At 41.2% G+C, this 24,051-nt stretch overlaps 1 protein-coding gene across 1 annotated transcript in view; it reads left to right on the top strand.

The window, feature by feature from the left end:
• MICU1 (mitochondrial calcium uptake 1) overlaps positions 1 to 24,051 on the top strand; it is a 281,117-nt gene that overhangs the window by 27,934 nt on the left and 229,132 nt on the right. Inside the window, exon 2 of the mRNA XM_060768821.2 lies at positions 5,837 to 5,998. Within this exon, the coding sequence (XP_060624804.2) occupies positions 5,838 to 5,998 (161 nt within the window). The 5' untranslated portion in view covers position 5,837. The remainder of the gene's footprint in view (positions 1 to 5,836; positions 5,999 to 24,051) is intronic.

Genomic DNA, 24,051 nt, shown 5'->3' with positions numbered 1-24,051 from the left:
TTTCAATTTTACTCGCAATTTGGCTCCAGATATTTGATTTAATCATAGTTACTCCTTTTCACATTTCATTGACTTTCTCTTTTGGGAACCAGGCAGAAGGAAACATACTTAAAGTAGTGTGTTTAGTTTATGCCAAGGCTGTGAGACAAATCTGTTTACAAACTGCTTGTTCTCTCAGAAACTTTCATTAATCTTTTTTATGTACATCTTGCAGGAAAGAATGATGATGATGAAAGTCTTGTTCTTTACAGATTTGTATGGTGGATAATTGTGATAGACCTGATTGGGTAGAAAAGGGGAAAAAACAAACAAAAACGGGGGTGTTGAAGATGCCAAATGCAAATGTAGATATTGTTGTTATGTGTTTTCAAGTTGACTCTGATCTAGGGCCACCCTATCATTAAGTTTTATTTATTTATTTACTTTGCTTATATACCGCTGTTCTCAGCCTGGGGGCGACTCACAGCGGTGTACAACATAGAAAGAACAAAATTCAAATTCAAGACATAATATAAAATCCACATCCAGCATTAAAGAAGAACATCATCATCAAAAACATCAACATTACTACGAAAGCCATTCCGCGTCGTCTCATCGTCCAAACCACAATCTAGTATCATTTCCTTTGTTCGAATCCTATAGTCATTACCAATCATTGCACTTCTTGTTCGAACGCCTTTTTGAACAAACAGGTCTTTAATTTCCTGCGGAATATCATCAGGGAAGGAGTCAGTCTAATGTCCACGGGCAGGGTGTTCCACAGCCGAGGAGTCACCACCGAGAAGGCCCTATCTCTCGTCCCCGCCAGCCGTGCCTGTGAAGCAGGTGGGATCGAGAGCAGGGCCTCCCCGGAAGATCTCAAAGTCCTGGTGGGCTCGTAGGTCGAGATGCGGTCGGATAGGTATCTTGGGCCAGAACCGTTTAGGGCTTTATAGGCCAATGCCAGCACCTTGAATTGAGCCCGATAGCAAATGGGCAGCCAGTGGAGCTGGTACAACAAGGGGGTTGTATGCTCCCTGCGTCCCGCTCCTGTTAGTATCATGGCTGCCGCACGTTGGACCAATTGAAGCTTCCGGGCCGTCTTCAAGGGCAACCCCACGTAGAGAGCGTTGCAGTAGTCTAAACGGGATGTAACCAGAGCGTGGACTACCATGGCCAAGTCAGACTTCCCAGACGAGGTTTGACATTGCCTTCTGCTAAAGCTTAAAGAGAGAGCCAGCATGGTATAGTTATTTGAGCCATAGAAACTCACTGTCATATCCCAGGTCCGATGCCACCTATGACAATAGCATCACACAAGAGTCCAGGGTAGAAGCAAACAGTTTATTGCACAAACACACAAAAGATATATAGTAAAAAGTAGAGATAATGAAAAAGATATAGAATCCAAAAAGTCAGTAATCAATTGTCTCTTACAAATCCAAAAACAATACAGTCCAAAGATAGTCCCAAAATACAAATGCAGTGTAAGTCCATAAGCAAAACTTGAACAAGGATACAAAACAAGAACATGGAGAACTCCCAGAATGCTTAAATCCAAAACCAAGACTTGAAACAAGAACTAGAGAACCCAGGCCTAGCTGTACTTGAAAGCCATGTTGCCTGAACTGAAATCAGAATGTCCGTTAGCTCCTAATATACAGACATGAAAGCATTATATCTGCCCTGGAATTTCTGCTTCTCATGAAGCCGTGTTGACCTATGAAGCTGGCTATCTGCTGTAATCTGCAAGTGTGCTTCCTTGCTTAGGTCAGTATTGCTTAGGTGCTTTCCCATGAGAGTTTCTCATCAATTCGTCTTCACTAGACTTCTTATCTAGAGAGGATGATTCCAACTCCTGTGGCTGGCTTTGAGGATCAGAGGCAATTACATTCTCAGGCCCTGCATCTGAATGAATCCCAAGCCCACAACCACATCTGACTCATAATAATAATAATAATAATAATAATAATAATAATAATAATAATAAATCTTTATTTGTACCCCGCTACCATCTCTTGAAGGACTCGGTGTGGCTTACAAGAGGCCGAGCCCAAATACAATAGTAAAAACAATAACAACAACAGCAAAACAACTCAAAAAAACAAAGCAATGACATTAACAACACACAATGACGCAATTAAAATCAATGGCAGGGCCAAATGTAATAATTATAGTTAAAAAGTGCTGGACACGACAAGGTGGAGTGTTTGGAGGGGGATGGACATGCAGATATCCTAGATCTCTGATAAAGTGCTTTGGGACATAATGCTAGGAGTTTCCTTATTCTGGGAAGGCACAGTGGAACAACCACGTTTTCAAGCTCCTCCTAAAGATTGCTAGCAATGGGGCCTGCCTGATGTCCTTAGGGAGAGAGTTCCAGAGTCGAGGGGCCATCACCAAGAAAGCCCTATCCCTCATCCCTACCAATCGCGCTTGCGATGCAGGTGGGAGCGTGAGCAGGGCCTCTCCAGATGAACGAAGAGATTGTGTGGGTTCGTACACAGAGATGTGATCACGCAGGTAGGCGGGTCCCAAACCGTTTAGGGCTTTGTAGGTAAGCACCTGCACCTTGAATTGGGACCGGAAAATGAATGGCAACCAGTGGAGCTCCTTAAACAGGAGGGTTGACCTCTCCCTGTAAGGAGCAGCAGTTAACAACCTGGTCATCGCCCGTTGGATCAATTGAAATTTCTGGGCCGTTTTCAAGGGCAGCCCCACGTAGAGCACATTACAGTAGTCCAATCTGGAAGTGACTAAGGCATGGACCACCCTAGCCAGATCCGCCTTCACGAGGTACGGTTGCAGTTGGCGCACAAGTCTTAAGTCATCAGTGAACCCATCAGCCTCTTGCTGCTGTAACTGCTGCTGAACTACAATACTCATTGGGTTGACCACAAACAGACAATGTTGCTCACTGAGTTTCAGCCTCAGAAAACTTGAGCCTCACTGTCTTTTTGATGATTGGGGGTGCTGTGGGTTGCTGTCCTGGCTATTGAGTTTGTGACCTGGGACTTTTCTTGTAGTTATGCTGTTGGGTTTCTGCTTGGTCGTACTGCTGCTGCTTAAAAGGTTGGTAATGAAAGCAGCATTGTCTCATGGTAAAGGTGTTTACATATTGGAGTCATTATTATTTCAACTCTTTCCATTTTTGCAATTCCCACAGGTACCGCTTAAATGGTTGTTTGTGCTTGGACATGATGTTTCCATTTTAAAGCCATCACTTTTAAATACCACTTAGATCAGTAACCAGTTTTTTGCTTTTCTTCCTACAGTCATTTGGCCTGCGAACTGAATTTTGTTAGCTGTAAAAAGCAAACTTTTATCATACAGACATCTTAACTACCAATGAATCTTACTACAAACTATTAGTCAATTGTACTTTTTCGCACTCTGTAGAAAGGCTATTTGAGCTGAAGTGGTACTTGTATTTTTTTACCTAGACACTATATCTTGAGCAAAACTCCTTTGATGCACACTGCATTTTTAAGCATCAACACCTGTAGTCATATATATTGTAGAAGAAAAACAAAAGTGTGCTTTGAGAGTAAAAAGAGATGTTGGGAAGAAGAATTCTAGAGAGCTGGAAGGAAAACAGTCACCACAAATGGTATAAACTATATGTTACACATATTGAATCAGCTTCCAACCCTCAGGAACTCACAAAGATGTGATAGTGGCGCACAATAGTAGTCCCTCCACATTTGTGAGTGATAGGGCAGAAAGTCCCAATGAAAGTGGAAAAATCATAAATATAAATAAATTTTGCAAATATTATTTGTTTTAGCCTGAGAGAACACTTCTCTAGACATTTTTTTGTTCTCTAGTGCAATTTTGTGGTCAGCCTCCATTAGAAATTGACCATAGAATTGAATTGGAAGACTGACAAATGCCCAGAGAGAATATATGTGTGTATCTATATAAATAAAAATGTAATGTTCATTTGTGGGATGAACATAACTCAAAAACCACTGGACGAATTGACACCAAATTTGGACACTTCACCCCTCACAGACCAACTAGTGACCATCATTCATAAAAACACAGCGGAAGGGACTTAAAAAGCCATAAAAGCAAAAAGATGCTACAGCACATGTGCAAAAATGACTCCCCTGGCAAACAAAACATACAATAGCATATTCATCTCCCAGCATCCCCTAGACCAGCCCTTTAGGAAAGGATGATGATCCAAATGCACTGATTCCAAGCTGCAAACTTTCGTCTACTTGGATTTCTTTGCGAGCATCCCAATCCCTGCATATTTCCAATTTCCTACTCCTGGACTGCAACTCCCAGATAAGATAGGTTAGATAGAGATAAGTAGGTGTGGTAGGTAGATTGATCAGAAGGACTGCTGGGAGTTGCAGTCCAAGAATAGGTAGAGAAGGAAGAATGGGGAGAAAGAGGAAGGGAAAGAAAGGGGGGGGGGAAGGAAGGGAAGAGTAAGGGAAGGAAGGAAGGGGAGAATGAAAGAAAAATGAGAAGGAAGGAAAGAGGGAGGCAAAGAAGGAAGGAAGGAAGGAAGGAAGGAAGGAAGGAAGGAAGGAAGGAGAGAAAGAAAGAAGGAGAGAAAGAAGGAGGGAAGGTTGACCACAGCAACGCGTGGTGGGTACAGCTAGTGTGTGTGTGTATATATATATAGAGAGAGAGAGAGAGAGTGTTGTGTTAGGAGTGTAGGAAAGCAGTGGAGGTAAACACACTAAATAATCAAATCCATGAATGTTTAACCCACAAATGTGGACAACCAACTGTAGTCTTCATGGCTTCTCTTTCTTGTTAGATGGAACCATTGTGGGAGCACATCTTCTTTCTTTTTCAGTAGCTTGACATATACCATGGCAATGATAGGGTCATTACATTAGATAGAAGCATTGGGGATTCTAGGTTGGGATGAAGCTTTCTGACTTCATAATTGATGTGTCAGTATCTTTGCTGTCTAGTCTAAAAAGGTATTCCCTAACCTGGTGTCTTCCAGAGGTTTTAGATTACAACCATCCCAGTGAAGACATCAAACTTGGGAAGAGTGCATCAAAGTTCCAAGTGGCAGGGTTCACATCAGAAGCATCCCAAGCTTCTTGTCTGAGGCCATTGGCTTATGCAATATTGCTCTGCCTGCTTTGCTCATCAATTGATATATCAAGGTGTTTGAGTCCCAGCCATACTGAAGCCTTGTTGATGCCTGTTTGTCAGCCGACGAGCATCTACATATATTGTGCTCTGGTGTGCCATGCCTCACACTTGCATTGCATCCCATATCCTTCAGGTGGAATGTGTATTCCAGATCTCGTCTCCAGTTGATTTCAATTTGGGTGAACTTTGTCCTCATGCTCTGTCTTGGTCTGGTCACCGTTCTGCTCTGCTTTGAACCCCTGCTTTCATGTGCATGGCTGTTTGCAGCCTAGCAGTTACGTGTGCTTTTTCAACCCTAGAATTAGAATGAAAACTGATCTCGCAAGATCTGAGGTTTTCCTTCTTGTCTTTTTCTGATAGCCTATGAGTTAAAAAGTGTGTACAGCTGTTCCCTTCTTCAAAGATAACAGAAACATTAGCTACCTTCATGTGGATTGTTGTAGGTTTTTTTGGGCTATATGGCCATGTTCTAGAGGCATTATCTCCTGATGTTTCGCCTGCATCTATGGCAAGCATCCTCAGAGGTAGTGAGGTGATGGTTGTAATCACCTCACTACCTCTGAGGATGCTTGCCATAGATGCAGGCGAAACGTCAAGAAAGAATGCCTCTAGAACATGGTCATATAGCTCGAAAAAACCTACAACAACCCAGTGATTTCGACCATGAAATCCTTCGACAATACCTTCATGTTACTCCTCTTACTGTGCTCTTTGTTTTCCTTCCCAGGATGTTACGCTTTCGCCTTCTCCCTGCTGTGGCAGGTTGTGTTGCCCTTTCTAGGAGACACTATGGAACAGGCCAGACTATTCATAGCCGGCGCAGGATGCTGATGGTGGCTCTTGTAGGAACTACAGCTGTGACAGCAAGCACTGGACTTCTTTGGAAAAGGTAGGAACTTGAAATTGGAAATACAGCTTACTTCAGTTCTTGAAGGGTAACGTCAAGATTGTGTTAGCCATGAAACTAGGTTGCAAACACTGAGTGGTCTATTTTTAACTACGCTTCTTTTGCCAAGTTCCTGAGGCATCTGTTTTCGAGTGAAAACAGCCAACACAGATTGAGCATCCCTTATTTGGAATTCCCAAATCCAAAATATCAGAAAATCATCAATTGTAGAGGTATTTGCCATTCTTGTAGTTCCATTGGAAGTAAGTGTGTGAGAAGAAGAGACTCTAGTCCAGTGGTTCTCAACCTTCCTAATGCCACGATCCCTTAATACAATTCCCCATGTTGTGGAGACCCCCAACCATAAATTTTTTTCTGTTGCTACTTCATAACTGTAATTTTGCTACTGTTAAGAATCGTATTGTAAATATCTGATATGCAGAATGTATTTTCATTTGCTGGACCAAATTTGGCACAAATACCTGACACACACATATTTGAATACTGGTGCAGTTGGAGGGGGATCGATTTTGTCATTTGGGAGTTGTAGTTGCTGGGATTTACAGTTCACCTATAACCAAAAAGCATTCTGAACTCCACCAACAATGGAATTGAACCAAATTTGGCACACAAAACTCCCATGAACAACAGAAAATATGGGAAGGGTTTGGTGGGCATTAACCTTGAGTTTTGGAGTTGTAGTTCACCAACATCCAGAGAGCACTGTGGACTCAAACAGTGATGGATCTGGACCAAACTTGTCACGGATACTCAATATGCCAGAATGTGGTGGAGTTTGGGGGAAATAGACCTTGACATTTGGGAGTTGGAGTTGCTAGGATTTATAGTTCACTTACAATCAAAGAGCATTCTGAACCTCACCAATGATATAATTTGGCCAAACTTCCCACACTGAACCTCCATGACCAAAAGAAAATACTGTGTTTTTTGATGGTCTTTAGTGACCCCTCTGACACCCCCTCGCAACCTTCTCAGGGGTCCCGACCCCCAGTTTGAGAAATGCTGCTCTAGTCTGTGGCTATGTTAATAATAATAATAATAATAATAATAATAATAGGGTGTTATGACTGTTTTTCCCCCAAAATCTTTTCCACCATGTTAGATGAACAGTGGTCATTTGAGTGGCATTTTGTGTTATAAGCACAGAAATATCTGCAATAGCTCAAACACTATAGTGCATGCACATATATCTCATTTTGATGTGACTAAAAATACATGTCCTGTGTATAGTTTGGCACAGATTATTAGACATATTTTTAGTTTTTATAGATTTACATAGGTACTTTCTATATGCAAAGCACATATTTCCAAATGAAAGACCCAAAGCATTTTCAAAATACCACATGACAGCATGGGAAAATGTCTTTAAAACCACCCAGTATATGTAAGTGCACAAACAGTCCCCAAGTTATGAAAATGATATGTTTTGTTGGTTTGTTCTTAATTTGTATTCTGTTGTAAGTTGGAACAGGTACATTTTTAAAGTGTAACTTCAGCCAAATACAATACAATACAATGCAGTGCAATGCAATGCAATGCAATACAGTGTAATACAGTACAAACTTTGGATAGCATAGGGAAGAGTTAACACTGCTGTGGTGTTTGTTTTGCTGTCTGTGCCCTGTTCAGAAGATTTTATCCATTTTCTGTCCCTGAGATAATAGGATTTTGAAAAATTTGGCTTGTTGTGGAAACAAGGATTGGTGATAAAGCTTCGGAAGAGACACCTTTCCCCCATGATAACTCTTTTCAGGAGGGAATTTCCCTTCCAAGGCTAGATTTCTCTTACTTTCTGTTGTTTCATCCCTGTTGTTAACTATAAGTTGTTTGTAAATCAGATGTTTGTAACTTGGGGACTGTCTACATTGAGATAGATCTCTTGGAGATGGGACCCAAATTTAAATGCAGAACTCATTGACGGTTTGTATACTCCTTATGCGCATAGCTTGGAGGTAATTTTATACAACATTTATCAATAATTCTGTGCATGAAACAAAAGCAAAACAAGGAGAAAGCAAAAGTGCCAGTATATCATCCACTCATGTGGACAATTCTGAGTTTTGGAGTATTTCAGATTTTCGCATTCCGGATAAGAGATGGTTTATCTTGACGAACTGGCTTTTATGCATTTTAGTCTATATGTATTTTAATTTATTGTTGATGTACGATGTTTTAGATTGTATTGTTAGCATTGAATCCTTGCTGTTAGCCGGTCTGAGTTCCTCTACGGAGGTAGAGAAGATCGGGATACAAAAGTTTTAAATAAATAAATAACCTATATTCACTCTTTTCAGTTGAAAATTGATCCCTGGGTAACTTGACAATATAATATTATACTTATCAAAGTGATTAGCAGATGCAGGCATTTGGACCTCATCTATGTGGTATATCACTTGTACCTAAAATAACAAAATTGTATATCTGGCAGCAGAAATGATAATGATAATATAATTATAGTGAAAAGATGGCGATGGCAACAGAAGAACTTAGGCTGGATCTACAGTGCTGTTTTTTTTTTTTTGTCATGTCAGGAGCGACTTGAGAAACTGCAAGTCGTTTCTGGTGTGAGAGAATTGGCCGTCCGCAAGGACGTTGCCGAGGGGACGCCCGGATGATTTGATGTTTTTATCATCTTTGTGGGAGGCTTTTCTCATGTCCCCGCATTTGGAGCTGAAGCTGATAGAGGGAGCTCATCCGCCTCTCCCCGGATTCGAACCTTTATACTCTAATACAGTACTCTATTTTGCCAGGATTTGATTTCAGATTATCTGCTTTGAACTGCATTATATGACTCTCCACTGCTACATAATCTGGGATAAACAAATAAGCTGGATGTTCCAGCAAGAATTTGAGAATGACTAGTCCCTAAACTATAAATTCCTAGTCCATAGGTCACCACATAGTACTCTGTTCTGCACTTCATCCACTTCCCCGGCCCTATAGTACACTGTTTGCACTATCCATTACCAGGCCCTTTTGTTGCTTGGTCATGCACATTTTAGCAATCCTGGTCATTGGTTTCGTTGAACCTTGTCTGAAGTTTCAATGTAATCTGTTTTTCTACTTTTCGGTTTAGTATGTTTTTATCTGGATTGTTGTATTTTATGATGCTTTTATTTTAATGGTGTTTTTGTTTTAATTGATTGTGGTTTTTCCTTTCATGTCTTGTGGACACTCTGTCCCATATGTTAAAAACCCTGAGTCCTTCAGGGAGATGGTGATGGGGTAGAACTGTTAGGGATTTCTCATCTTCAGAAGAGAAAGGGGAGCAGGAAAATGTTCAGGAATCAGAAGGGGAAATGGAATCAGATAATGAGATCTTGCAAGTGCCCACATTCCTGGAAAGGCAAAAGGAAACAGAGCACAGATGGAGTTCAGCTAGAATAGCTGCTAGAAACGCCAAGGTAATTGGGAGCAGCCCTAGTACCTCCTGCATGGGGTGAATGCATGAGCTATAAATTAGAAACAGTAGCAGTAGCTTTCGTTGGTAACAAAGGACCCTGGTGCTGATGTCTTCGCTCAGATTGTACCTGCTTTGTGTCTGCTTCTAAGGATTTAGTGATAATTGCCTGTTGTTTGATGTACAACTGCTATTTCTTTTGGACTTTATCAGAGATTTGAGTTTTGTGTCTGCATTAAGACTTCCTTGCTTTCTGTTGCATTTTTCAACTACATTTGCTGTTCTTCTGTGTTTGCTGAAGTAAAGCATTTTTCTTTCACTTTCAATGTTGTATTAAGGCTGTTCTTGAAGGGCAAAGCAGGACAATAACAGTAAAGTAGTAGTAGTAGTAGTAGTAGTAGTAGTTATTATCTGAGATCGGATCCTGTGATATAGGGGCAGTGTAGAGCCAGCCTTGGTTTGCCTTCAGTTTTCTCCTCACTTTCTTTCCGGTAGTCTTGTGACAAAATAACGTGTTTTTCATAAACCCTAATGCAGTTCTTTTAATAAAATTCTTACTTTAGTCATGCAAGAACATTTTAATAAAAATACAGAAAATATGTATTGATCTAGCAACTGTAAGATTTGAATGAAACTTTTAGATGGCTCTCTATGAAATTCCAAACATTGCTTCTGAAAAGGAATTCTTGCTATCTTTACTGCTTCTCGTGCAGTAAGTATGACCCAAATAGCAGTCTTTATGTTTTGGCTGCAAGTGAAGAATTTCATACTTGAGCAGTCAATAAAAATGTCTCCTGACATTTCCTTGTGGCCCTCACTTGACAGATAGCTGTTGAAACTGAAAAGGTATTTCCGGTTGGGATTTTTGGTCATGATATAACCTAAGTTTAGAGGCACACCCAAAGCAATGGAATTTTTAAAAAAAAAATCCACAGGTATTTGTTCCCATGCCTGAAGCTCAAGCCCCAAACCTCTCAAGGTTATGCAAACATTCAGGGGGCTTTCTTCTAATTGCCCACAGTTGTTAATACAAAGTGAGGCTTTGTGTAAATATTCTGCCAAGAAAGTTCACCCACTGCAGAGATGATATAACACAACGCTTGTTTTCTCTCAATTAGTTAAGCAAATATACTTTCATTGGTATATGGAACCGTGCTGTGCTGCAAAGCTGCAGCCTCCTGAGAGGTGGGAGGATAGTGTTTTCTGTTTTTTCCCCCTGGTTTTTTCCAAAGCTTCTCATGCAGCGCAGAAGACCTGCTGCCTGTGATGATATGTGACACTAATGAGGAATGTGTGGCTCCCAAGATTCTGCTTAACCTTGAATAGTCTATTTCTAGATCTCGTGGCACTTCATCAAGAGTTCAATGAGAAGCCCCATTATAGGAATCCTCGTCAGCTGCAGGGAACTTCTTCCTTTAGGCCTGAAGATGAATCAGATTTGTGGGGTTTTCTACTGCGATTTTCTTAGGGAAAATGCTTCTTTTAAGCACTGTTTGGTTTTTTTGTTAATTGGTTTCCATGGAGTTAAAATGAATCAGAAAATGGGTTCACTGTAGGGCTTATCTCAAGATCAAAGGGGCATTTTCCCTTCTTAATATTTGTGATTCAAACCTGAAGCTGAAGGACAATGTAAGTGGCTGTGTTGTATTTTATGCTTACTACTTACTTAGGCGATCCCTCATTGTCTGAGTCCAAGATCGGTGTACTGTTGGTGGGTCTGTGGGTGACTGTGGAGACCTATTTATTTATTTATTTACTTTACTTATATACTGCTGTTCTCAACCCGAAGGCGACTCACGGCGGTTCACAACCAACAAGAACAGCAGAAATTCAATGCCAGATATAAAACAGTTAACAATCCCGTGCAGCACACAATTAATAAACACTTATTACAATAACTAATCACTATCATCTCATCCACAAAAACATAATCCAGACTCGTCAACCATTTTCCATTCCTATGTTCATTACCAATTATTGCACTAACTATTCGAACGCCTGCTCAAACAACCAGGTCTTAACTTTTTTACGGAATACCATTAGAGATGGTGCTAGCCTAATGTCCGTGGGAAGGGCGTTCCACAGCTGTTCTTGATCTGCATCTTCTCCCACAGTGAGGGCATTGGTTTCCAGGTGGAAGGCGGTCCTGGTTGGGGTTGGCTTGATGCGCCTTCCTCTTGGCATGTTTCTCTCTTTCGCCCTCCATTTGTGCCTCTTCAAACTCTACAACACTGCTGGTCACAGCTGACCTCCAGCTGGAGCGCTCAAGGGCCAGGGCTTCCCAGTTCTCAGTGTCTATGCCACAGTTTTTAAGGTTGGCTTTGAGCCCATCTTCAAATCTCTTTTCCTGCCCACCAACATTCCGTTTTCCATTCTTGAGTTCGGAGTAGATCAACTGCTTTGGGAGACGGTGGTCGGGCATTCAGACAACATGGCCAGTCCAGCGGAGTTGATGGTGGAGGACCATCGCTTCAATGCTGGTGGTCTTTGCTTCTTCCAGCACGCTGACATTTGCCCGCTTGTTTTCCCAAGAGATTTGAAGGATTTTTCAGAGGCAACACTGATGGAATCGTTCTAGGAGTTGCATGTGACATCTGTAGATAGTCCACGTCTCGCAGGTGTGTAGCAGGGTTGGGAGGATAATAGCTTTATAAACAAGCACCTTGGTATCCCTATGGATGTCCTGCTCCTCAAACACTCTCTGCTTCATTCAGAAAGATACTCCACTCACAGAGTTCAGGCAGTGTTGTATTTCAGTGTCAATGTTGACTTTTGTGGAGAGGTGGCTGCCGAACGGATCTCCCTCTACGTCCCACCTCGGAATCTTAAGATCCTCTGGGGAGGCCCTGCTCGCGACCCCGCCTCTATCACAAGTGAGATTGGCGGGGACGGGGAGCAGGGCCTTCTCAGTGGTGGCCCCTCGCCTGTGGAACTCACTCCCTGGGGAGATTAGATCGGCAACGTCCCTTCTTTCATTTAGGAAGAGGTTGAAGACCTGGATGTGGGACCAGGCATTTGGACATTCAGGCAGTTAAAGGAAGACTTGATGACGAGCTGGAATTGGACAAGATGGAATGGATTTATGGATGTACGGAACTCCGAACGCTGAGCTCAGGATTAGCCTACTACTGTGTTTTTAGTATTACTGTGTATTGATGATTTAATTTTAATTTGTAATTGCTTAATAGTTTTTATATATGTATGTATATGTGACAAGGCATCGAATTGTGCCTTTCTCTGTAAGCTGCCCTGAGTCCCCCCTAGGGGGTGAGAAGGGCGGGGTAAAAGTGACGGAAATAAATAAATAAATAAGGTTTTCTAATGTTACACCATTAAGCTGTATTTCTGGCATTGGAGAGGGATTGGCTGGTGACTGCTGGAAGAGCACTTTGGATTTCTCAATGTTCAATGACAGGCCAAGCTTCTCGTATGCTTCTGCGAAGGTGTTTAGAGTGGCTTGTGGGTCTTCCTCTGAATGTGCACAGACAACTTTGTCATAAGCATATTGGAATTCTATAACAGATGTTGTAATCTTGGTTTTGGCTTTCCATCTGCTGGGGTCAAATAGCTTGCCATCTGTCCGGTAGATGATTTATTTATTTATTTAGTACACTTGTATACCGCTAATATCTCAGCCTGTGCGGCAACTCATTGCGGTTTACAACATATTTAAAAATACAATATTCACTTTAAAAATATAAAATAAAATATAAAAATACATACATATACATACATAGTATTGGGCCACCAATACAGACCGGAACGTCTCATAGTTAAAGTCGTAATCCAATTCGTTATCCTTGATTGCTAGTCCATGATCAAAACATCATCACATCGGAATTAGTTGAAAACTTGCTCGAACATCCAAGTTTTCAGTTTTTTCCGAAATGCCATTAGCGAGGTGGCTGATCTTATTTCAGTAGGGAGGGCATTCCAAAGCCGGGGGGCCACCACAGAAAAGGCCCTATCTCTCGTTCCCGCAAGCCGCACTTGTGAAGCAGGCGGGATGGAGAGAAGGGCTTCTCCTGAAGATCTTAGGGTCCTGGTGGGCTGATAGGCTGAGATACGTTCGGATAGGTATGTAGGGCCAGAACCGTTTAGAGCTTTAAAGGTCAAAGCCAGCACTTTGAATTGGGCTCGGTAGCTAATCGGTAGCCAGTGGAGCTGGTACAGCAGAGGAGTTGTATGCTCCCTGCGCCCTGCTCCTGTTAATACCATGGCTGCCGCCCGTTGGACTAATTGGAGCTTCCGGGCCGTCTTCAAAGGCAACCCCACGTAGAGAGCGTTGCAGTAGTCAAGGCGGGATGTAACCAGAGCGTGGACTACCGTGGCCAAGTCAGACTTCCCAAGGTACGGTCGCAGTTGGCGCACGAGTCTTAACTGTGCGAATGCTCCCCTGGTCACCGCCGAAACCTGGGGATCCAGGCTCAGCGATGAGTCCAGGATCACACCCAGACTGCGAACCTGTGTCTTCAGGGGGAGTGCGACCCCGTCTAACACAGGCTGTAACCCTATACCCTGTTCGGCCCTGCGACTGACCAGGAGTACCTCTGTCTTGTCTGGATTCAATTTCAATTTGTTCGCCCCCATCCAGACCGTCACAGCGACCAAGCACCGGTTCAGGACCTCGACAGCCTCCTTAGTAGCGGGTGGGAAGGAGTGACAGAGCTGGACATCATCTGCGTACAGATGACACCGCACCCCGAAACTCCGGATGATCTTGCCCAGCGGCTTCATGTAGATGTTAAACAACATGGGGGACAGTATTGAACCCTGAGGAACCCCACAAAACAAAGGTTGTGGGGTAGAACAGGAGTCCCCCAGTGACACCTTCTGAGACCGACCCTCGAGGAATGACCGGAGCCACTGCAGAGCAGTACCTCCGAGACCCATTCCCGCGAGGCGTCCCAGAAGGATACCGTGGTCGACGGTATCGAAGGCCGCTGAGAGGTCGAGTAGCACCGACGGAGATCATCCACTAAGGCGACCAAGGCTGTCTCGGTACCGTGTCCCGGCCTAAAGCCAGACTGTGCCGGGTCTAGATAATCCGTGTCTACCAAGAATGCCTGGAGTTGTGAGGCCACCACACGTTCCATGACTTTGCCCAAAAAAGGGAAGATTGGAAACAGGCCGATAGTTTACCAATTGAGTGGGGTCCAGTGATGGTTTCTTCAACAGCGGTTTTATCACAGCTTGCTTTAAGCTGGCTGGAAAAATGCCTTCCCGAAGGGAGGCATTAACCACCACCTTAACCCACTCGGCCAATCCCCCTCTGGCCTCCTTTAGAAGCCAGGATGGGCAGGGGTCTAGGATGCATGTGGTAGCTCTCATTCCTCCAAGCACCTTGTCCACATCCTCGGTTTGAACCAATTGAAATGAATCCATCAAAATCGGACAAGCAGATGCTCGTGTTACATCCTCAGAGACTGCCGTTAATATGGTGTCCAGTCCAGAGCGGATCAAAGCGACTTTGTCTGTAAAGAACCGAGCAAAAGCTTCACAGCGAGCTGCCGCGTCATCAGGGCACCCATCCTGAATGGTGGGTTTTAAAAGGCCTCTGACAACTCGGAACAGTTCAGCCGGACGGTTCTTTGCAGACGCAATAGTGGCCGCAAAGAAAGTTTTCTTTGCGGCTCTTATTGCCGTGGCATATGACCTTAAAAAGGACACAAACCGTGTTCGGTTTGGCTCGCTCGGATCCGAACGCCACACGCTCTCTAGTTCCCTCTTCTTTCGCTTCAACACCGCCAGCTCCTCAGTAAACCAAGGAGCTGGTTTAGTTCGGCTACTTGAGAGGGGACGTTCTGGAGCGATCGTGTCTATTGCCCTGGTCCACTCCACTCCAGTGGGAAGCTTCCCATCAACAAGATGAACTATCATAGTGATGAAGATGGAAAATAAGGTTGGGGTAATAACACATCCCTGTTTGATACCTGATTCCACCTTAAATGGGTCACTTTGGGAGCTATTGCTGTCCAAGACTGTTAGGAGATAGATGTCTGTACATTTCGTGTTCTGTTGTCTTCCCATTTGCATTCATGAATTGGAAATGTAAAACAAATGCACCCTTTTGATATGACAAAACAGAATGAGGAACTACATTGCAGTGAATAGATTATTTGTAGATGAATGGATAAAACAGGGTTTTGTTTAATATCACTTATTCAATCAGTGGTTTGTAATAGCAAGTGGAAAGAAAACATTTGGACTTGCTTTCATTCTTCCTGTTGCGCACACAGACATATGCATAAACACACACATCACAAACACAGCATTTCCAAACATGGAAAGGCTGAATTGAAAACGTACGCCCAGTGGTTAGCTTTAAACCTAGACCTGATTGATTCCTTATTTGGGCACTCTAAACAATTTTATTGCATTCAGATGTAATACATGTTGGGCGAGTGGACTTACAAACAAAAGACAAACAAAAGACCCTCCCCATAAAGGTACAGTAGAGTAGTCCTCTTGCAACGGTGTAACCCAGCATCATCGGCCACAAAATGATCAACAGAACAAAAACTCACAGACCCGTTTCTCACTTCCTTTGGAGGCTTCTTTCTTGTAACAAAAATAACATAGTTTCAGCACTTATAAAGTAAAGTCTCTTGTTACCCAAATAAAGTTAATTGCTCTTCATTTCTTGCTTCCTTGCTCTTGGCAGGCATGCAGCTTCAGGTTTGCTCACACAGAGCCTTTACTTTACTCACTAGTTTCACACAGGAACCTTACACAGAACTTGCACAGAGATTCTTAACACAGCTTTAACACACAGCCTAGTCTATCACAAAGGCCTCTCACACAGGGGTTGACAACTCTACAGGTACACCTGGTTATATTACCACCTTTCAGCAGACTGAACGCCAAAACATCTGTTATAGAACTCCAACGTGCTGGTGACAGCATCGTCTGTGGGCATTCAGAAGAAGACCTACAAGCCACTCTAAACATCTTCGCGGAAGCATACGAGAAGCTCGGCCTGTCACTGAACATCAAGAAAATCAAAGTGCTCTTTCAGCAGTCACCAGCCAATGCCTCTCCAATGCCAGAAATGCAGCTTAATGGTGTAACATTAGAAAATGTTGACCATTTCCGCTACCTTGGCAGCCACCTCTCCACAAATGTTAACATATGTGGAAATACAACACCGCCTGAGTTCTGCGAGTTCAGCATTTTTTTCCGAATGAAGCAGAGAGTGTTTGAGGACTCGGACATCCATAGTGATACCAAGGTGCTTATTTATAAAGCTGTTGTCCTGCCAACCCTGCTATACGCCTGCGAGACATGGACAGTCTACAGATGTCACATGCAACTCCTGGAACAATTCCATCAGCGCTGCCTCCGAAAAATCCTGCAAATCTCTTGGGAAGACAAGCGGACAAACGTCAGCATGCTGGAAGAAGCAAAGACCACCAGCACTGAAGCGGTGATCCTCCGCCATAAACTCTGCTGGACTGGCCACGTTGTCCGGATGCCCGACTACCATCTCTCAAAGCAGTTGCTCTACTCTGAACGCAAGAACAGAAAACGGAATGTTGGTGGGCAGGAAAAGAGATATAAAGATGGGCTCAAAGCCAACCTTAAAGACTGTGGCATAGACACTGAGAACAGGAAAGCTCTGGCCCTTGAGCGCTCCAGCTGGAGGTCAGCTGTGACCAGCAGTGCTGTAGAATTGGAAGAGGCACGAATGGAGGGCGAAAGAGAGAAATGTGCCAAGAGGAAGGCATGTCAAGCCAACCTCGACTGGGACCACCTTCCACCTGGAAACCAATCCCCTTACTGTGGGAGAAGATGCAAATCAAGAATAGGGCTCCACAGTCACCTACAGACCCACCGCCAGTACACTGATCTTGGAATACAATCCTACTCGGACAACAAGGGATTGCCTAAGTAAATAAATAAGTATTTACTGGTTTTGCTTAGTCATTGCAATTTAACCCTTTCGGTGATTGACCAATATTTTTGTAATTAAAAATACATTGTTATTTTTCAATATTTCTGACAATACATACTTGACCACCCTTGTTTTGTACATTCAAGTTGGAAGCAAAGTCTGTGTGAAGTTTATTAGGCCAGAATTCCAGAGTTAGTGTAACGTTTGGCTATGACGTATTCCTCCTCCAGAGTCTTTCTCCCAGGATTAATGAGAATATTATTTGTTTGTCTTGCCTGTTGTGTTTTTCTTGGTGCCCAATCTTTGCTGGATAAATGTGGTCCTATAAATAAAAGATGACAATCAGTGGGTATGATGTGATTGACAATGACACCTGCAACATGTTCTACACATACATTTTCTGCTTGTTTTCTTTTCCAGAACTCAAAATATATTAATCCTTAAAACATTTCTGATTTACACAGTTAATTGCAAGCACTTAGGTTGATTACTTGAGGTATGCAAATAACCTGAAAGACCTCTTCTATCTTACTAAAGCTTCCAAGCCTGGAAAGGTTTCTTGTTGTCACTGGTTACAGTGGTTAATCTCTATTAACAAATTCTGGTTTATAGACACATATCTTCTTTTCAAAGACTACTGTATAAAGTGTACCTCCCCTCTTTGGAAGCATATTTCTCAGGCACATGTAACAACTGTAGTTGATTACACAGCCCAACAAAAAAAATTCTCTGTGTCTTGGTTTTTAGGCCTGTTCCTGGGATTATTTCTGGCACTGATTCAGATAATTGCATTGGATAGACTGCATCACAGTACCAGTTCCTTAGATATGGTTATCATGATTTTCTATAGGCAAACAGATCAAGACTGGCATATGGCATATATTCTACGAGGGGTATTTTTTAAGTAAAGTCTGTTGGAGCATAAGTACACAACGAAAGTTTATTTCAAAAAAGTAACTTTATTTTCAGAAAGTACATACTTCACTCTATTCTTCGACATAGTTGCCAAGTTTGTTCAGACACTTATCATACCTCTGAACCAATTTTAAAATACCCTCTTCATAAATCCTCACTTCAACTGAAGCCACCAAATCGTCTGTAACCAAAGAAGGGCGACCAGAGCGGTCCTCATCATGGACGTTGTCACGGCCATCTTTGAATTGTCGTACCCACTTACGCACTTTGCTTTCACTCATAACAGTATCACCGTACACTTCACAAATCTGTCGATTAATTTGCTGACAAATTCATTGACAAAAACCGTATCACTGAGCGAGAACCTCACATGCAGCGGGTGAGTTGATAGTCTTAAACATTTTTAAAGCACAGAACAAAACTGTACAGGTAAACTATAGAGCGGAAACTGAGCACAGTTGTTCCCGAGGCATGCCGGTACACGATGCACGCACTCGTTGTGGTATGCGCGCGAACTACTAGTGTCTACAACAAAACGGGCCTTACTTAAAAAATGCCCCTCGTATATCTCAAAAACTAGAGATGATACAGGAAAATTGATATCATTTTTGGAGTCAGCAGGTCAAATATACCCAAAAATATGTCTAACATTTGAGGCACATTTGTTGACTAGTGTTATCATTTCTGTGGCCTTTATAAAAATGTTCTCCTTCATTTAGAGTCCTGTTGTGTTTTTTAATTTTGTCCAATCTGATATGGCAGCCTGGGACTTCCTCACTTATGTACATGTGACAAGGATGAGCCTTAACACCAATCTCATTCTCAAATAATTAGACAATTGGCAAGACTTTGTGAACTTTATGGTAATAATAATAATAATCTTCATTTGTACCCCGCCAACATCTCCCCAACGGGGACTCGGGGCGGCTTACATGGGGCCAAGCCCAACAACACAGCAACAAAATAAAATCAGAAAATAAACAGCAACATAGTCAATTACATAAAACATATACTATAAGAATATTACAACCAATATACAGTAAAATAAAACAATTCAAGACACAAAACAAATTAAAATACTGGGGATAAAAACAGGGAGTGAGATAGCAGTGGAGCAACTTATTTGTGAGGGAAGAACTCTTCCGAGATGGAGTCAAGAAAAAGGACCTTCGTATAAAGGGTGCACTGAAGACAAAATTGAGGGTAAATGGTGAAATGAGATTATATAGTTAATCTCCGAAAGCACAGCGGTACAAATATTGCTCCTGGTTCAGTCTTGTTGTGTGGGTACTTCTTTGAGCTAAGGGTTTAAAGAGCTTGGAAGGGCATCCTGAAAGTCAAATATACCACTTGAAGGTTACCGTTGCATAGCTGAAAGCAAGAGATTTCAATTAATATGGTGCCGTAGGAAAATGTCTTGGTGAATGCTGAAACGAGGTTGAGACATCCCACACAACAGACAGGTATGCTAGGCAGAGGAATTGTGTTAGGTGCATTGGGATATTTACAGCTCTGCATATTTTAGTGACTCATTCTGAAATCACTAGCGTAATTGGTGTTTTATTATTAGAATGAGGTTTGCTTTGAGGTGTGGTAATTGTACCGTACCGGTTTTTTCACCTGAAGCGGGAAGCCACTACAAAATAATTTTGAAATGAAAATGTTCATACACCTGTATTAGCGACAATTGAATTTTCTTTGAACTGCTTTGCTCTTAAATGTCATGCTTCGTTCTGTATATTGGGTTTTAGAGAGCAACACGGGCACCCTCTGCTGGATATATTGGGTTTTAACTTCTAAAGGGGTGGTATATCTGTAAATTCAAATAGGAAATGAAAATAATACCAGTACAATGTATTGTTGAAGGCTTTCAAGGTTGGAAACACTGGGTTACTATGAGTTTTTTGGGCTGTATGGCCATGTTCCAGTGGCATCAGGAGATAATGCCACTGGAACATGGGCATACAGCCCAAAAAACACATAGCAACTCAATACCAATGCATTCAATAGAAATACAGATAGTGTTGTGACGAAGTTATGTCTCCAGAAGGCTTGGTGCTGCTTGATAAAGGTGTGAGGCATTTCTTACAAGATTCATATGTATTTTTCTTTGGTGTCTTTTCTTCTGTATAGTTTGTTTTGTGTTTCCTAATTCCAACCTTCTCCACTTTTTAACGCGAATAGCAAAGATAGCATCAATTTGTTGCTGTCTGACCTACAGGTGAGATGCCTGTCATCAGAGATTACTGTAGATATTGCAGTGAAGCATCAAAGTGTAGGATACTTTTGAAACTCGTGTTGAAAGTTCCCACTTTGTTATCTTTTTAAAAAACAATCATACACTCGTAGTTACCAAGGGAAGCCAGAAACAAAGTGATAGAAAAGCTCATAAAAACAAATTCTAGATATATTGTCGAATGCTTTCATAGCTGGAATCACTGGATTGTTGTAGGTTTTTTCAGGCTATATAGCCATGTTCTAGAGGCATTCTCTCCTGACGTTTTGCTTGCATCTATCGCAAACATCCTTAGAAGCAGTGAGGTCTGTTAGAACTAAAAGATTGCCCCAGGCACTAACAAGCCACACCAAACAACTGCCAGGCCATCAAATGCTAATCAAGGTGGTCAGTTGAAACATTCACACCTAGCCCCAACAGACAGGAATTCTTTGTCCCACCCTGGTCATGCAACAGATATATAAACCCATTTTCCTAGTTCCAACAGACCTCACTACCTCTGAGGATGCTGGCCATAGATGCAGGCGAAATGTCAGGAGAGTATGCCTCTAGAACAGGGCCATATAGCCCGAAAAAACCTACAACAACCCAGAATTCTAGATAGATGAAAGCATCACAAATATGTAATAGCTGTGAGTGGGTACTCTGTGCACTCTTAAGTTGAATCAAATGCAGTGTATCTTGAATGCTAAAAACTCAAAATTTGCATTTAATACTTGTGAATCCTCACAATTTTTCAAATGTCTAGTATACAGGGAGTGTCTGCATTGTCACCAACACCTGCACACATATTACAAATTGGCTAATTATTTTCTACAGGAGGGTAACTTTATTAGATAACATAGTATATTGTATATACATATAATATTTATAATATTATAATGTAATACAATACTAGTAATAATAATTCAATATTATAATTATAATTATATATTTACATTACATGTAATATTACTAATAATATTACAATATAATGGTATAGTGCAATAGAGTAATATATACTGATATTGTACTATGCTAATAATATAATATATTGTATGAAAATATATATTGTAAGCCGCTCTGAGTCCCCTTCGGGGTGAGAAGGGCGGCATATAAATGCCGTAAATAAATAAATAGTAAATAAATAAATTAGATGCCTGTGATATAACTGCGGAGCTGATTTTATAGACTCTTTCTAGGTTCAAAAACTCATCTATTTGTCTTATCAATAGGACTTGCTTGTGATAGAGATGCAATCACAACAAAAAGTTTACATCTAATGAACATTGCTAATGTAGTCTGTACTGAAACAAATCCATAATCAGTAATTATGTCCTGTTTCCTTTCTTAATGTAGTTTTCTTGTGGTTTGAGTATCTGCATATGACCCTCACCATTTTTTCAATCCACTCTCTTGACTCGGAGTTAGAGACAGAAAATGTTACATATGCTCTGTGCTTTGGTATCTTCATTTTTTTCAGTAGAGGATTATCATTAGTGTATGTGCTGAATTACTTGGAAAAATTGCTCATCTGTCTTTCAAGCAACCTGCTCTTTAGTGACCTTCTTATTGATTCTGCCTAATCACAGTATCTTAGCCATCCTTGCTTCATGGAGATTTTTAGAGAGGCGTTTTTCCATCTCTGTTTCTATGATGATATCCCACAATTTTGTGCCTGTTCCTGACAGCTGGATTTGTGCTAGACAATTTTGCATACATTGCTTTTGGTTCAGGAAAGAGGAAAAGGTTTTCTGTAACTGTCATATTCTAATGCCTTGTAATTTACATTCACAAACTAATTCTCAAAAATATAGTCTATATTGGGAAATGCCACAGTTAGAGGATATGTAGGTGAGAAAGTCCCCCAACCCCATTTTTGTTGAAACAAGCCGTTGATAGAATACTGTTATTTTAGATGAACTTTTCATCGTTGTGTAGTTTTTCCTTCTATTTTTATCATGTCAGACATTTTGTTATCCTTGGGGACGTCCATATTTTATTTCTTCACAGTTCTTGAAAAATATGTTCTCATCAACTGAAATCCTTATTATCATATTTCATCACACAATAAACGTCATTGCATAATAGTCACACACCCCTGTCTTGGTTCCTGGTTTTGTTTTTTTAGGATTCCTCACATAATAGTCACATCCTTAGTTCATGGGTGTGACTATTATGTGAAGAGGGAAACCCGCTCACGCACCTCCTTTCTGGGCTACAGGGGCTTTTTTCACTGCATAATTGTAGTCACCGCATAATAGTCGCACCCCATTCTAAAAAAAAAGGGGGGGGTGGGTTGAAAGAAGTAGATTAAGAAATAGGCTGGTTCCACTTCCTACAACTTAAAGAATGTTTTAAGGAAGATCTTAAAAGTAGGTTTCAATGAAAAAGATACTTGCTGAGAAATTGTAATGAGAAAGGAAAAAAAGTTGATCAAAGTAATATATCAAAATCTATTAGAATGGAGCAATGAGAAAGACCTAATAAAGGAAAATATGATTAAGTGGGCAAATGATATAGGTCACTCTATACTTCTAAAAGAGTAGGAACATGTCTGGAAGGTCAAATTAAAGTTTACAAAATCCATGAACATATTAGAGAACTGGCTTAAAGTGTTCTATCGATGGCATTTGACACCTGTCCAACTTTCCAAATTTAATGAAAAGCTTGATCGTTTATGTTGGAAATGCAGGAAAGAAACGGGAACTTGCTATCATTTATTTTGGAGTTGTAAGGAGATCCAAAAATTCTGGACTCTGGTCCATAAACATACACAAAATATAATTAAAACAAAATTCAACATGAAGCCTGAATATTATTTGTTGAATATAACAAATCTTGATTTAAAGAAAAATGATGAAAAAATTTTTTGTATCTGTCAGCTGCCGCAAGAATATTAATTGCTCAAAAATGGAAAATGAAAGAAATCCCTTCCAATGAGGATTGGATCAAGAAAATAGTAGAATATATGGACCTGGATAGGCTTTCTTATTTACTAAGGGAACAGAGTAGTGAAAAGCCAGTAAATTGGAACCAACTAAAAGAGTACCTAAGAAGAAAAATTAAACTTAACATTTAACATTCGCCACTATGAACTAACATCGATTACACTGTTCAACGGAGAAAAAGTTTCGGGCCTGAAAATGGTTGTTCTTTTATGATTTTGGGGTGCTGAAAACGAAAATGACATTTAAAAATGAATATTGGCTCTAGTTTTTATGATATAAGCAATCACGTGATCACGTATGGTTGAAAAAATGCATGTTGCGCCTTACACTATGGAAGAGTCTAGAATACTCTAGAAAGTTTGATGACGCAGTATTAGTGCCGTGTGCAAAAGCCAGAAAGCCTTATATAAGGCCAGACTTTTGAATGATGAGGGTCAGTCAGCTGAAGACTGAGACAGTATCGTTAAAGATCGTTTTACATTGTTCTTTTTACTGTAGTTATGCCTCGCACGTGTGTAAATAAAGCACTATGGAAAAAAGATATCAAGGCAAATGGACTCCGTCAATGCTGTCAGACTACTGCTGGAGCATTGTAAGAGACAATCCTTTCCTTGAATACAAAAGAAAAGTCAAGAGAAGCAAACAGGATATAAACTAAAG

This window comes from Anolis sagrei, chromosome 3 (assembly GCF_037176765.1).
Source record: "Anolis sagrei isolate rAnoSag1 chromosome 3, rAnoSag1.mat, whole genome shotgun sequence".
In the NCBI taxonomy this organism is placed as follows: Eukaryota; Metazoa; Chordata; class Lepidosauria; order Squamata; family Dactyloidae; genus Anolis; species Anolis sagrei.
The sequence above is the reverse complement of the archived record's forward strand: the minus strand, read 5'-3'. Positions and strand labels throughout refer to the sequence as shown.